Source organism: Lagopus muta, chromosome 3 (genome assembly GCF_023343835.1).
Source record: "Lagopus muta isolate bLagMut1 chromosome 3, bLagMut1 primary, whole genome shotgun sequence".
Taxonomy (NCBI): Eukaryota; Metazoa; Chordata; class Aves; order Galliformes; family Phasianidae; genus Lagopus; species Lagopus muta.
Genome location: NC_064435.1, coordinates 19571860 through 19588056, shown reverse-complemented (window position 1 = coordinate 19588056; position 16197 = coordinate 19571860). Strand labels below are relative to the sequence as shown.

Sequence of the window (16197 nt, the reverse complement as noted above, 5' to 3'; positions counted from 1 at the left end):
GGTTTGGGAGAAGAGCCGTCGGGAGCCCTCTGGGAAGGGCGGACTCGGCTTGGAGAGAGAGATGGGAAGGTAATAGCAAGGGGGCTAGAAAACGATCTGAAAACTTGGACTTAAATAAAAGGGGAGAATCACGGTGTAGTTATTTATAAATACTATTACTACTTTATAATCTGCTTTGCTTTCCAGCTCCTGCTTTGTGCAGACAGGCGCTGCCTACACCACTGGAGCATTCTGTGCCCTTTGGTTCAGCTGGCACCCCTCCTGTCCTCAGCACAGGGTTCTGCTGTATGATTAGCCAGAGGAGGAAGGGGGAAGACAGACCTTGGAGGAGGTTGAATTGTGGTACTTCAAGGCAGGAGCTGTTAATATTAGAATGACAATAGAAAAAAGGCCCAGACAGGCACTGGAATGGGATAGCAGGGATGCACTTTGGATCTCTGCTGCTGCTGAAACAGCAAACCCATTTTTCCTACGCACAGATGGGCAACTAAATACTGACTGCAAGGGGCCTGAGGTGGATGCCTCTCAGTTACAAAAGTCTTGCTTTGTGTAAACAAAGTGACGTTTGTCATGCAAGGAGAGAGGGCTGCAAAGGTTCATTGCTTGCATGCTAGTAGGTTGCAGCGGTCAAACTCCCAGGTACGCCCCAATGAATATTGAATGACTATGTCAACAAGTTAAGTATTTATTGGCATAACTTCATCCTGAGTGTCCCAACTCAGTGCCCAAATCACCAACTGAAAATAGTCACTTTATATTTCTCCTTTGCCAATGAATATTTAGTGATTTCTAGAAAATGAGTTTCCGCATGACAGACCTGGATAGTCATCTTCATTGCTCTGGGGCTAGTGATAGTGGTGCTATCTCTGCTTTGCTCAAATCCTTATTCCAAATGGAGCCAAGGGAGATTTGAAGTCAGGTCCACCACATCACATCACTCTATGGTAAGTTTCAGGACATTCGGTTTCCTTTTTTTGTGTGCCTCGTGCAGGAATTAGCTGACATAAGTTAAGACACCTAAAGGCACGGAGTAGCATGGATCCAAAGCCTACTTTTCCCTTTTTCTGAAAGGCATCAGTTTTGAGCTCCACTTCCCCTCCTGAGATTTCTTCCTGGCTTGTTTAGGCTTTGTGGATCACGCTCTTCAGTACCTAAATCTGTAACTTCGAGCCCAGCTCAGAGCTGCAGATCATCCCACAAACTGGCAAGGTAATTGAGAGTGAAGGCCTTAATGCTGCTGTGCATAAGAAAACTGGATCTATCCCCCAGGTCATTTTAAGCACATTAAATAGATAATGACATTCTGTCTAAGCAGTTCTTTTATTTAGTCCATTTGGACAAACAAGATAATCTCACATCAACGGCATTTATGGAAATTTGGTAAATATTTAATATTTGAGAGCTCATCTGTCCCTGGACAGAATGGTCTCAAATATCACTTGTGAGATAGAAATAATTCCTATAATACTGCAGGAAGACAACTGGCCCCATATTCTTAGTTGATGCTGAGAACTTGATGCTGCAAGGAGGAGGTCCTGATTGACACTGTAACCTTCACTGACCCACAGAACATGTTACTCTTTCTGCCCTTCTCTTTGCATAGTTTAAAACAAATATTTATTCTGTAATCAGTGGATGTCTCTGCACTATACAGAGAGATTTTCCGTTAAGTAATGTTTACTCACCCTGAAATACTACATGGTAGGTTTCTCATATAAGAGACATGGCAGAAAGCCATTAATTGAAACCTTGAACTTGCTTCATATGCTTATGCTTTTGTGATCTGGAGCAAAGTAAATAATGTATATACATGGAAATGTCTCATTTCAGGTGACTACCGTAGAAGTTCTATCAAAGAGCCTTCTAAGTAACTTAGGAATTAAGATAAAGAACTCTGGAGAAAATCCAGTCCATGTCTATTACCTACCAAAAGAAAATAATTCAGCAAATTAAGGAATAGGTTTGCAAGAAACAGATAATTGAGGTTTGGAACTTTCAGAAGACCTTGAAGACATCTTCTACAAGTCATTATGATGACATAATGAATTCAAAGTCTTCTGAGACACACACACTCTTCAGCACTTTCCTAACCCAAAGATTCTTGCTAGCATTGAGCTTTAAAAAAAAAAAAAAAAGAAAAAGAAAAAAAAAGATGGTGATGGAAAGATGTATGTCAAAATGCAGCAGATAGAGTCCCAGGCATCTATGCAAACTGGAAGGCGCGGTCCTTGAGAGCAGCCCTGCAGAGAAGGACCTGGGGGTCCTAATGGATGAAAAGCTTAACATGAGCCAGCAGTGCGCTCTTGCAGCTCAGAAAGCAAATGGTATCCTGGGCTCCATCAGAAGGGTGGCCAGCAGGGACAGGGAGGTGTCCTTCTCTACTTGGCTCTTGTGAGGCCCCAGCTGGAGTACTGTGTCCAGGTCTGGAGCTCTCAGCACAAGAAAGACAGGGAGCTGTTGGAGAGGAGAGCTGTCTAGAGGAGAGCCACAAAGATGATCAGGGGACTGCAGCACCTCCCCTACAAAGACAGGCTGGGCTTGTTCAGCCTGGAGAAAAGAAGGCTGCGGGGTGACCTCATTGCAGCCTTTCAGTATCTAATGGGAGCTTACAAACAGGAGGGGAGTCAACTCTTTGAAAGGGTAGATAACAGCAGGACAAGGGGAAATGGTTTTTAGTTGAGGGAGGGAAGATTTAGGTTGGATGTCAGGGGGAAATTCTTTACAGGAAGAGTGGTGAGGTGCTGGAACAGGCTGCCCAGAGAGGTTGTGGATGCCCCATCCATCCCTGGAGGTGTTCAAGGCCAGATTGGATGGGGCCCTGGGCAGCCTGGTCATGAAATAGGGAGTTTGGTGGCCCTGCCTGTGGCAGGGGGGTTGGAGCATCATGATCCTTGAGGTCCCTTCCAACCCTGGCCATTCTGTGATTTTGTGCTTTGAGAAGGAAACTAGAGACTGACATTGAGCAGTGGAGAAGAAGTACAGCTCGGGTATTATTAACTGATTAACTGTATTTTCCATTTTTAATAGTTTTCCTCCATTGAAGGAAGACTGGATCCTGAACCAGGTTTTCAATGCAAGAAAATTAACAAAAAGGATACCACTGATTTTCAGTGAATTTTACCAACTGTTCTCAATGAATTTTCTATACCTTGAGAAACACCAAAAGATTATTTCTCTATTTGACATATTTTAAGAAACAAAGATAATTGGTTACAAAGGTACAAATGAAATTGTACCACTCGGTGACACTTCAACTGTGATTTGCTGTGACATCTGTGACAAAGTCTGATAATTCTGCTTTGAACTGAGATACCCAACCTTGCTAGGCAACATCTACAACATACCCTTATTTTGTGGATCTTTTCCTCACTTTTTAAAACAAGCTTATTAACTTGTCCTTTGCATTTTGTATAACATCACTTGCTAAGAACCAGAACATTTATTTAGATGTGTTTTGGGCTAGGATTGTCTCCTACCATTGCTAATCTCCAAATACAGATACTTTGCATTATTCCTTTAGATCCTCCAGTCATTCAAAATCAAAATACACTGACTTACCTTCTCATATCTTCTTGCCTCCCCTTCTACCCCTTCCTGTCCATCAGCAGTGCACATGATTGTCACGTAGAATTCAAACATTGCAAGCAACATTCTTTCAGATTGTACCTTTTCTATTGACTTTGACAGTGCAATGCGTCTTGGTCACAGGGAGGAACTAATGCTGAGAGCTAAGTTCTTCTGCTAGATTTCATGGTGGAAAACAGAAACAATGATCTGTGCCAAGGTATTTACAAAGTTCAGCTATGTTTTGTTTGTCTATCCATAAATGCCCTTTCTCAAAGTGTGAACAGCAATCACTAAATTGCTCATAGAGCTTCTTCTCTTGTTAACCCCCATCAGTTGTGGACGATGTTTGTGCATACCTAACTTGTTAGATACTATTTTATCTTAATGAATACATTCTCTTCCCCCACCACTGTGTGACTGGCAGCAATGGAAAGCCTCAACTGGGCAAATATACCAACAAGAAAGGAATGTTGTGCTATAAACTTACGAAGGGAGAAAATGAGTTAGAGCTCAATTTACTTACATATAGAAAAGTTATCAACAGCAGTTAGCCAATCACTAAACAAGAAAAGAAAAAGGAGACGAGTTTTAAGTATCAATCTGCTTACGTATTCCAACTTCCAGTGACTTGGCAAAGTGACAAAATTTCTCCCCCTTTCGTTCAGAACACACCCCCACTTTCAGCAATTAAACTGTAGGTGACACCCTGGAAGTCCTCAGTTACCAACTACTTGGTTTCAGAAACTCACAGGAGAGGAAGAAAAAAAAGAGAGACAGCCAGGTCAAACAAACAGTTTCCAAACCTCACTCATCACAGCTACATGAGATTAATGCTGTTGACTTAAAACAGGTTTATGGAAAATGTACAGCACTTCCAGAAGATGACTGCAGCAGTTTCACAGCACCAGTGGAATTTAAGGCCAGAAAACATCCACATTTTGCAAATGAAGCGAAAACTGATCTTAACAGGAAAACTTGGTATTAACTTTCATCTGCAGCATGTAACATAAAGGCTCATTGAAAAGTACGTGCTCCAAATGTGAACTGTGATTCACCTAGACTGAACACAAGTTCCTGCTTTGGCTTTTGGATGGGTAATAGAACATAGCATAACGACTCATCCCAGTATTTTCTCCTGGGAATTATTTTGAAAGAAGATCTATCAGCAATACTTGTCGCACCGTACTGAAAATGGATTTGGCTTTGGTAACACTGGAGGCTCAGTCAGTCCTCTTAATATTTTAGTGCAAATCACATCACTAAAAAAAAGTGTGATATGTGAAAAGAAACAGTGACAGACTCCTTCCTCACCTAGAAGGCTTCACATGAGGAGAAAAATCACAGTAATTTACATTTTTCAAAGCTTTCAGCTAAAAGTGATTTACTACAGAACATAACTTCGCAGTTAATCATGCTGAATTTTCTTCAACGTCCTAGCATTGCAGATCTAAATCAGAAATCACTTAAACAAAATGATAATTCAAAGCAGCTCCTAAATAAAATTAACACGACTTCAAAAATTCTCAGTTAAAAAGTAAACCCAATCAGAATTATCCCTCCCTTTAAAATCACTAAGAAAAAAAATCACTGCAACAAATGAGCCTCATACAAATATTATTTTTATTTACAAATTTCCAAATTCTCAATCAAATCCAACTTTTCAGTTTAATGTGTAGCATTTATTCTTTAAAACAAATTAAACATTGTATTCTACTTTACATCTGCATTATGGAAACCATAGGTACATGCTAGTTGGGGCATTTCATGGAACCACTGTAGATCACTTTGTGTGTGTATATAACTAAGGTATTCTATGAAGACTTTTTCTTCAAAATGTATCTGCCTCAGTGACAAACATTTCCATAACCACTTTCTAATGATAATTAGGAAGCTTTAAAAACCCAGTATTTTATACCAGGACACACTGTTCACATGTATTTCAGAGTGTGTTATCGCATTCATATGCAAAATTGCCTGCTCTATAAGCAACGCCACTGAAATCATACTAAAGATTACCCACAGATTTAGATATTATTCAATGTGAATAAAAATGGCCATCGATGACTTTTACTCAGGTATGTGTAACTATGGGCCAATCTGTACCTGAACTGGTACCAGTGTGATGTGATCTGTTCTGAAACTTGAAACCGCGTGGGTTCTTATAATAAAATCTTTTACAACTGTATTGCACATAAGTTCCTCAAAAGCACAAATCTACATAACCGTGTCCTGAACTCAGAATTTACTACTACTCTTGTGAATTAAATCCACCAGATGGTAAAACTGTTTATTTTTCTCATCCCTGTATCTGTAAATGAAGAGAAGAGGGAGACGACAGAAATATACACTTTTGAATCCGTTCAATTGGCTTTTTTTTTCTGCATGTGATTTGTACTTCAGAGATGAGACTTTCAGAAAGTAAAACAAAAAGCCAGACATGGATTTATCTTTAAAAGTACCTCAAAAACATAACAAAAATTCAATTTAATTTTGATACATATTAAAACATTTTAGTCAGTTCTGCCCGACAGCATAACACGACAGAAATGCACAAGACTTTAAACATGCTTTAAAATGACATTCAACAAAGTATTTAAAATTTAATAAATAGCATACAATCACACACAAATACATTTCATACTGGATCTTTAAGCCTACTAAAAACAGACTGGCAAAGAATAAATAAAACAGTAGTTGACATTTTTGTTTTTAAAAGGTGTAGATTCTTGTTGTCAAGCCAGTAACCACATATTAACCTGCTTATCACAAAATTGGAAGTTGTGAGCTTTTTTCCACTAATCTGTTTAGCTCCAACATGAAGTATCATTAAAAAAAATACACAGAAAGGGATTTTTTTTGTTTTTTTTTTGTTTTAAACAACCAGTCTGCAACCAAGTAAACCAGTTTTTAAATACAATGAATAAATAGGGAATTAGTAAAGCAAATTCAATTGCAATAAAAATGCAACACCCCAAGAAAAGAGCCATGGAAATATATAGCCATTGCAATATTAGACAATAATAGTACTTAAAGTGATAGTGCCTGTGCACTAAGCTCATTTAGAGACCTTAATATGATTTTAGTGCAAATCCCTTGAGTCCAAACAAGCTTTATACCCTTGTATTAGGGAAAGATCTACTACCAGTTGGAACTTACTCTGTAGTGTATTTGTACATATTGGATATTTTAAAAAACTAACACACAGTAATATCTTCGGCCCTTTTTTACTTCAAATTGGAAAGACTAATGACTGGGGGCTTCACGCACTATTTGGCTGTATCATATTAGATTGCCACTTGGGAAAGTCAGTGCTATAAAAGCTTTTGCTAGTTTATCTATTGTATCTATCTAAAATTCATGAATCACTGCATTTTGTTCTTCTGAAATAAAAAGAATGCTCCTGGAGAAATCTTCTCCTCCCTTTAAATAAGTTCACATTAAAATGAAATCCAAGAATATTTAGACAAAATGTTGTATAAACTCAAAGTACATATTTTGCATTAACAATCCTTACCAGCATTTAGTATATTAAGTTACAAGTATGTTGGCAATAATACAACAGAGTCAATTCCTAAAGGAAAACAATTCTGTACAAATTCACCTGTTAATACGGGGTTAAACAGGCAGCCAAATAAGTCTTGAGCAGCCATGTTTCTGTTCTGAACTACAGTACCAGGAATAGACTAAATTTGAAACTAACCGGGATAACTTCAGTTTAAAGAGTAATCTCAGGTTATACTGGATACACACATTGTGTATTCAGAGCCATTAAAACGTTCTCTCTAATAGTTCCATAAAGTCATCCAGTATAAGAAATGTTTAATCAACCACACAGTCTAAAATAGTTTTAACATAATGTTGTCCTGGACTTTTTAAAACTAAAAACTAGTTTTAACTGTGAAGTACAAAACAATGACAGATATTGCTCCAACTTGTACACAATCTTTCCTAAACAACCCGTACCTAGCAGAGTAATAATGCCTCATCGTCACTAGTTTCATTTTTCACTGTTGCTTCTAAGCAAGTGTCAGGTATCTGGGCAGTGTGTACGATGCCACAGCTCTCACAGGGGCCATCTCGATTGCACGACCTTACACCATGATGTGTTGCACTGTAAGGCTGTCTAAGCCCTGGTTCTTGATCTGAGCTGAGATCAAGCAGAGGTCTTGAACAGTCATTCACGTCAAAGTCTGATGCTACATCAGAGACTGGAATTAACATTTCAACATCATCATCCTCTTCTCTTCCACTTACCCCATTATCAAGCTGTCTCAAAGGACTTTGGTTCTGATTCACTGAGCTCGATCTGCCTAACGTAAAGCGTACCCAGCGTAAGCCTTGAGTCATACGACTTAGCGCACTCGTGAGCTGGTGGCGTGCAGGACTCGTGCCTGGGGGCTCCACGCTCGTCACTTCTCTCCCACTCTCTGTGCTGCCACCACTGCCGCTCTGAGCAGAGGAACTCCCACACGCTCCCACTGTGGCTTCTATTGCTGTTGCAGGTGGGACTTTCTGAGGCAAGGTAGCAGCAATGCCGCCAACTGCTCCTGCTGTGTCTCTTCTCTCATTTTCTGTATCTGTATCATCAGATTCAACTGAAAATAGGCTTCTGTGAGTATTACTCCTTTCAGCTTCTCTACTAGTACTTTGGCTGGCAACATCATCTCCATCTGCTGAGACCAATGCCAGTGATCCTGAATGCCGTGACCTTGCAAAATTAAAAATTCGATTCCAAATGTTACTTGATCTGCCAGCAATAGGAAGTCTGATGGAAGTAAATCCAAGTTGAGATCGCACTGCCAGTCTCAGGTTTTCCAGAACTGAAGCCTAAATGAAAAGACAAACAACAATGAAGTGCTGGCAGTATTCTGGCACTGATCTAACAAAAGAATGAAGACAGCTATTGTGCCAAGCTACATAGTATCAGCAAGGTCAAAGGTAAAGTCTTCAATATTAGAAATTATTGAGTCTTTACTATTAAAGATCTGGTGTGTGTAGCAAAAGGCTATTTGAAACAAAGCAGGTTTGAAAGATGCCTGGACTCTCTTTAGGAAAAAACAGTAGGACCAGGGAAATGAAAAGGAGATACGTTCAGAAGAAAAAAGGGAATAAAAAAAGCAATGAAGTAGATAAGGTTCATTTTCGCCCAAATCGAGGACCTCTAGAATAAAAGAGAAGTGAAAGAAGATACACTGTAACTTTCATATGGAACGCTGATGACAGAAAAGTAGAACCTCAGATTCAGTGCAGAACTTCTATCTGTTACACACAATCTCACAAGAAGGTAAGGTAACCACTGTAGCTTTCAGACCAGAGTTCATTGTAACGTGCCTCAAAAAGTTTGGGATTTAAAGAAGAAATTTCCCCAAAACTCCCTAGGATTTAACAGAGGTGACTATTTGTTACTGTCTAACATAGGACTGCTTAACATAGAGATTAAGTTAAGTGTCACCTCCAACAGAGATCCTTGACATCTATGGCAAAATGTAATGAAATCAGTTCCATTCAAAATAGAAAAAAATCCTCCACTTATGGTGTAGTAATGATTCTTACATGCTCACCAACGTGAGCCAACAGTAAACTTTACTGTATTAAATGCAACACATAACACAAAACCAACTCAAGTAGAGCATTATAGGAGCATTTACAACAGTCTATTTTAACCAAAAGCCAGTTTTTAAAAATATATATATTAAAGGAGTTGTTTCAACAGAAATTTAGAAATGCCTGCAAAGTAAACCATGTGGTGCTGCCATATGATTTTGTCCAATAGCTAATCTTTAATAGAACATATCAGTGTGAAAGGAAAAAAAGGAAATACGAAACAAAACAAAGCACATGGAAGCTAAAATAGCATGATTTTTGTGTTGTTAAATTTTAACCAGTCTGCCTGTTTTTTGAAATCTTACCTGGTTTGGTGAACAGACTGGAAAGTCTTCAACTGGTGGAATTAAACCCTGGGCAATTAACTGTCCATAAGATGGAGGAGCTTCTCTTCTTAACAGTTCAGCTTCAACCCTTGACAAATGAGTTTCAAATGATCTTTCAAAGAGAAAAGAAATTTCTTAATACATAAGATTATGATGAATATTTAATAGTAAAACTACATCTGCCTGTTATAATCCAAAATAATAACCTTCAGCAGATGAAATTTTATTTTTTTATTAGTTTAATTGAGCCTTAATTGACAAAATGTCTATTTAATTTGTTCAAAATACAGCAATTTCTTGTAGTCATTCCTATAGGTCTGTCCAGCTCATAGAAGAACAACAAAAAAAACCCTGCAACAATAAATTCCTCAAAAGCTTTGGTTAAATATAAAAGGCACCATTAGAGATGCTTACATTGCTTTATAAAAAAAAAAAATTGAGGAGTGCATAATTCTGGCATGACAGAATCTACAAAAGAAGAAACATGCTCTTAAACACAAACTGAAACATTAACTTGATTCCAGAAATGCAGCTTCTCCATACTTCCTTTTGGGTATCACCTGAAAGCTTAACTCCAAAATGTTAAGTAATCATAAGAATATTTCTGTCTTCTTTCAAAAAATAAAATATTAAAATATTTCAAGTATAACAATAAAAAGATGGAAAATAATTTAAAAATCTAAGTACTTGAGTCCAGCTGTTCTACTCACCTTCTCTCAAACATCCTGAGTGAATACAATTTACAGGTACACCCCAGTGCAATGACAAGCAGCAGTCCGCAAATAAGGCTCCCGATTACAGCTGCAGTTATTACTCTAGTAGGCACAATGACCGGGCAATTTTCTTCATCACTGCCATCACCACAGTCGTCTTGAGAATCACAAACCCAGCTCTCAAAAACACAGCGATTATTTTTACAATGAAAATTTCCTGGCTGACAGAAAAAACAATTTTTTTCATCTGAACCGTTAGGGCAATGATTCTGGTAGTTGCAGCGATCTGAACGAGGGTAGCAAACACCATTTCGAGAACATGGGAACTCGTCTCTTTGGCACATGGTGCAGTTGGTTTCATCCCTTCCATTTGGACAGTGCCAGTAGCCATCGCAGCGTTGTTGCTCTGTGTAGCAACCCCAATTTCCACCACAAGGAATTTCCCAGGGCAAACAAAAGCCATCTACTTGATAGGTGGCATTGAAACCTCTTGCAGCATTCACTTTGTCAGCACAAAAATGCACTCTTATTTGTCCTGAAGATGAAACAACGGTGAGGGGAGCATGAGAGTCAAATGCTGTTAGCACACGCAACAGCCTCCGTGGATTCTCCTCTAACCCATCATATATTTTGACATAGTCTCCAAAACCCGTACCGTCGAGTTTAAAATCAGTGAATCGCAAAATTACTTTGCGATGATCACCAGTGTCTATCAGCCAGGTGCAGTTGCTTCCAGGTGGATAGAAGTCAGGATAATTGGGAGAACTGAAAGTACCATAAAAATATTTCAACCACTGCCCACACGTTGGCACTTCACAGTCTATTTCATCTCCAAGGTCAAGACAATCGATGTTACCATCACATTTTAAAGATTCTGGAAGGCAAGTGTAAAGCTTGGTGAAGCGAGAAAGACACTGGAAATGATTGCTAGCACAAGGTTGAAAGGAAGAAACTGTTGGAGGATTAGCTTTGGCACAGATTTCTTCATCAGAATTGTCTCCGCATTCATCCATATTATTACACTTCCAAGATTCTGGAATACACTTCCCATTAGCGCAATGAAACTGGTCACAATCACAATTTGGTTCATCAGATTTTCCTGGGGCAAAGAAAGAATAAGTTACAAAAGTATTCTCTCTAGTACTTCCTATTACTCTATGGTTACATCAGGTATTTTGGAATAGCAAAACAACTGCTTTAAACCTCTGTAAATCATTACAACTTTTAATATGCTTTAGGATGAAACATCTTTTAAGTCTGAGTTCAATCAGCATGAGCCTCATTCTTAGCTACTTTCACATTCAAATAGCTTTAACCTGTACAGGAAAACAATGCTCTTTTATACTGACTGAGAAACTTGGCTTCTACAACAGGAGAAAAAAAAAAGTTAAAAGATTGTTTCTCTCCTCCTTCACTCCGAATACACAAACATTTTGTCCTGCAGTATCAATTACCTTCTTGTAACCTTCCCTGTAAAAGCAGATAGTCCTCTCTCCTGTTTTCATAGGCTCCTACTTTGTACCTTGCACAAAAACATCTCGTGCCATAGATCGTAACAGTTGAAGGATCACCTATTATCACCACCCTATCTCTCCAGTTACTCTTCCCTTTCTTGCCTCTCCTCCAGCAATGTGCCTAAGCACAAAACTATGCTTTAAAAGTTAAGGATGCAAGTAATGGTACAACAAACATGCTTCAAAAAAAAAAAATTCAAAAAAAAAAAAAGTCAAGAGACACCTTGATTTATGAAAATATGGTATGCTGGCTACTACCAGACTTAGAAACAAGATTTTTTTCTTCAGGATTCATTTATGAAGGCTCCATCCATATTTGAACACTGAAGCATGCCTCAATTTATTTTAGCTTTGTAGCAACTTACCTGAGTGAAATATCCCTAAATCACTTAAAATCACTTAAAATCACTTCAGTTTCTAAAAATTACTGTACAGTCTGTAAAACTGGCTGTAACACAAACTGTCATTGTCAATCTACCACAAAAACATTGAAAAAACATCTGGCTCTACAAAGCAGTAAGTCTAGAAGTGATTTGGACAAATACATTCTAAATCTAAACAACAGTATACTTAGGGTTTTTTTAACAAAGAATCAGGAAAGGGAGCATTACAAACTTAATGAAAAGCAGACTTCCCCAGGAGAAGCAAGTTCCACATTGCTTTACCACAAAACGGTTCATATTGGAAGGGATTTCTGGATATCACCTGTCTGTAACAAGGTTCACTGAAGTTTGATTGGGTGGTTCAGGGTGCAATCAAGCATTTTCAAAGTTTTAATGCTGAACCATACAAAATGATAAGAATCCTCATGTATCTAGTTCTGATTTTCCTTGCTGCAACTAATATGCTCTGATAACTGAAGTCATGTCACATCTCTGTTCTCTATTTCAGTATCTTGGAAAACATTAAAAACAAATCTGCTACCCTGAAATAGTCAATTGAAAAAAAAACAACAACATGAAACATCAGCATCCAAAAGATCTCACAAGTGCTAAGGGTTTTTTAAATAAAGAATATGGGAAAAAAATGGAATCAATACGATGACAAGTGTCATGACCACTACTCAGTAATGTTCAAGTGAACAAATTCACTGATAATATGAGAGAAGAGCAAAAACAAAAGTATGCGCTGCCAGTGATGAAGTTTTTTAAAATGCTTAACTCATTAAAACACAATAACAGATCTACCATAAACGATGAGGAGTTGGACTCATTGTGATCTCTCGAGGTTTTTTCCAACCCCTGCAATTCTGTGATATGACCATCTTGCCCTGACTCAAGCACACACAACATACACAGTATTAACATGAGAAATACTTAGGATGAACTTGGGTTGTGCATTTGAAACTTGCACATGTCAATTCCTAGATTCATCCTGACAGTCCTGTGACCATGGGGCATGGGTGGAGGGAGATACAGTATCATATGCTTAAGAACTGGTGAACTTAGCACTGATCAGCACTAACTCACTGCTTCTGTCTTGAAGAACCTGGAAAAACATTGAGTAGAAAGATAAAATATGGAAATGTAAATATTCATGGGAATACTGTAGTAATGAAACAGGAGACAAATTCAACCAAAGCTCTTCTTTTTATAGGCTTTCGAACTGCCCAGAAAAGAACTACCTACTTGACTCTGATTTAGCATTTTTAATCAATGATCCTAAAGTCATTCCATCAGAAAAGCATTCATATTAATTAAATACCAAGTATTAATACTTAATACAAAAATAGTATTAATACTTCGTACAAAACCCAAGGCAGTCTGTATCCCATCAGGTTAAGGAACAAAATTGCAAGGCTAGAAGCAAGAATGCAAAGGAAAAGAGTGGATGGAGGCAAATCTGTGGTCAAAACTGTACAGGAAAATCCTCTTTGCCTGCTCCACTGCCCCCAGGTGCCTCTCTACAAGAAGGCCTTAGAGGTGGAAGGCTCATCTGTGGGTGATAACAGCCCACACAAACAACATAAATTAACAAAACCAAACCAGGAAAAGCATTCCCCCAACATCAAGACTACATTGTTAAAGAAGAAATGGGTATTAGTTGTAGGTGATTCCTCCTTACAGGGAACTAAAAGTCCAACATGTCGAGCAGACCCTCTTAGAGAAGGTTGCTGTCTTTCTGGGGCTCAGGTGAAGGATCTCACCAGGAAATTATGTAGCCTGGTATGGCTGACAGACCACAGCCCCTTAGTGCTTTTCCATACAGGGAGAGATGAAGCAGCTTCACACGTGGATCAAGGGCAATCAAGAAGGATTTGGGACAACAGCTGAATGAACTGAATGCACAGACCATCTTTTCTTCTCTGCCTCATGTATTGGGTAAGGATACAGAAACAAATCAAAGAATCTTATCTTTAAATATCTGGTTTCATGGCTGGTGCTGTTGCCAGAATTTTGATGGTTTTTTTACAACCAAATGGGCTACAAGGCACTGAGTTTGTGGGCATGGGATGGGGCTTGCCTTTCTCAAAGTGGAGAAGAATCCTTGGGGAAAAGCTAGAAGGGCTTAAAACTAGGTCTGAAGGGGGCAAGGGAGACAGCAAGCCTTCCCATGGTGAGGTCTGGGATGGCATAGCTGTATTAGAGGGACAGGGTACTAGAAGGGGCCTGGAAGGACCCACTGCCTTGAGAGGTGCTACCAACACTGCAGCATAAAATCCTATGACAATGAGGCAGTAATTACTGGGGCAACGGGAGAAGGCAATGGGGAAAATCAACAGAAATGCTTAAAAGGAATTAAGGAATTATATCTTTCAAGGAAGTGGCAAGACCAGCTGCCCAGCTGAAATGCCTCTACACAAATGCAAACAGCTTGGGAAGCAAAACAGGAGGAGCTAGAAGCTACTGTGCTACTAGAAAACATGATACAGTTGCCATATCTAAAACCTTGTGAGATGATTCCTATGACCAGAGTGTGGTTATCGATGGCTACAAGCAGTTCAGAAAGGATAAGTGAGGAAGGAAGGGTGGAGGTGTTGCTATCTACCTCAGGAATGGAATAGAACATGAATAGTGGGCCTTGCAAAATTGTTATGAGCAAGTTGAAAGTCTATTGGTGGACAGTTAGAGTCTGAGGCAACAAATGGAGCCTTGTGATCAGTGTCTACAACACACCACCAGATCAGTCAAAGCCTGTCTATGAGGCCTTCTACCTGCAGCTACAGGAGGTATCACCATCAGAATCGCTTGTCCTGCTGGGGGACTTCAACCACCCAGATATCTACTGGAGAAGTAGCATGGTGAGCTGTAGGCAATGCAGGAGGATTAACGGACAATGAAAGAGCCCTGATGTCATCTAACTGGACTTCAGGAAGGCTTTTGATATAGTACTCCACAACATCATTCTCTCCAAAATGGAAAGGTATGATTTGATGGGTGACTGTTTAATAGATGAAGAACTGGATGCAGGATCAAGTCCAGAGAATGCTAGTCAATGACTCGATGTCTGGATGGATATCAGTGACAAGGGGTGTCCTCCAGGGGTCACTGCTGGGACCAATACTCTTTAATATCTTTATCAGTGACACAGACATGGAGTCAAGTGCACCCTTAGCAAGTTTTCTGACAACACCAAATTGTGGGGTGCAGTTGACACATCTGAGGGATGAGATATGCTGTGCAGAAAGACCTAGACAGGCTTGAGCAGTGGGCCCAGGTGAATCTCATGAGGTTAAACAAATCCAAATGCAAGGTCTTGCACCTGGGTCATGGCAATCCCACTACCAATTCAAACAGGGGGATGAAAGGATTGAGGGCAGTCCTCTTGAAAAGGATCTGAGGGTACTGGTGGATGGCAGGCTGGACATGAGCCAGGAAAGTGCCCTTGCAGCCTAGAAAATCAACTGTATCCTGGGTTGCATCAAAAGAAGTGCAGCTAGCAGCGTGAGGAAGGTGATCCTGCCCCCTTTACTCTGCGCAGATGAGATGTCACCTGAAGTACTGTGTCCAGATGTGGCGTCCTCCGTACAGGAAAGATATGGACCCACTGGAGCTTGTCCAGAGGAGGGCCACAAAAATGACACAGAATATGGAATGCCTCCCCTATGAAGACATGTTGAGAGAGCTGGGGCAGTTCAGCCTGGGGAACGGAAAGCTCAGAGGAGATCTGATAGCAGCCTTTCAGTATCTAAAGAGAGATTATAAAAAGAAGGAGACGGAATCTTTAGCAGTGTCTCATGACAGAACAAGGGGAAGTTGTGTAAAACTAAAGGAGGGGACATTTAGATTGGTTATAAGAAAAAAAGTTTCCTATGATAAGGATAGCAAAGCACTGGAACACATTGCCCAGAGAGTAGTGGATGCCCTCATGAAATGCTATTCACTGCATGAACACTAGTGAGGAAAAATCAAAAAACCTAAGTGCACAGCAAAACCTTGGTTAGCACTGCCAGAGTCTTCACACTGGAAATGAGAAACAATCAGAAGATTATTCATCTGTGAAACATAATACTACCACCTCAAATATGAAGTA

General features: G+C 39.5%; 1 protein-coding gene across 2 annotated transcripts in view; it reads right to left on the bottom strand.

Annotated features, from left to right (window-relative positions):
- Positions 1–5168: 5168 nt before the first annotated feature.
- The window catches only part of LRP12 (LDL receptor related protein 12), a 51230-nt gene continuing 40201 nt past the window's right edge, over positions 5169–16197 (bottom strand). For both annotated transcript variants that reach the window (XM_048938822.1, XM_048938823.1), the window contains exons 5-7: positions 10208–11309; positions 9477–9609; positions 5169–8394 (exon numbers count right to left, since the gene is read on the bottom strand). In XM_048938822.1, coding sequence (XP_048794779.1) covers positions 7531–8394; positions 9477–9609; positions 10208–11309 — 2099 coding nt within the window. In that variant the 3' untranslated portion in view covers positions 5169–7530. The remainder of the gene's footprint in view (positions 8395–9476; positions 9610–10207; positions 11310–16197) is intronic.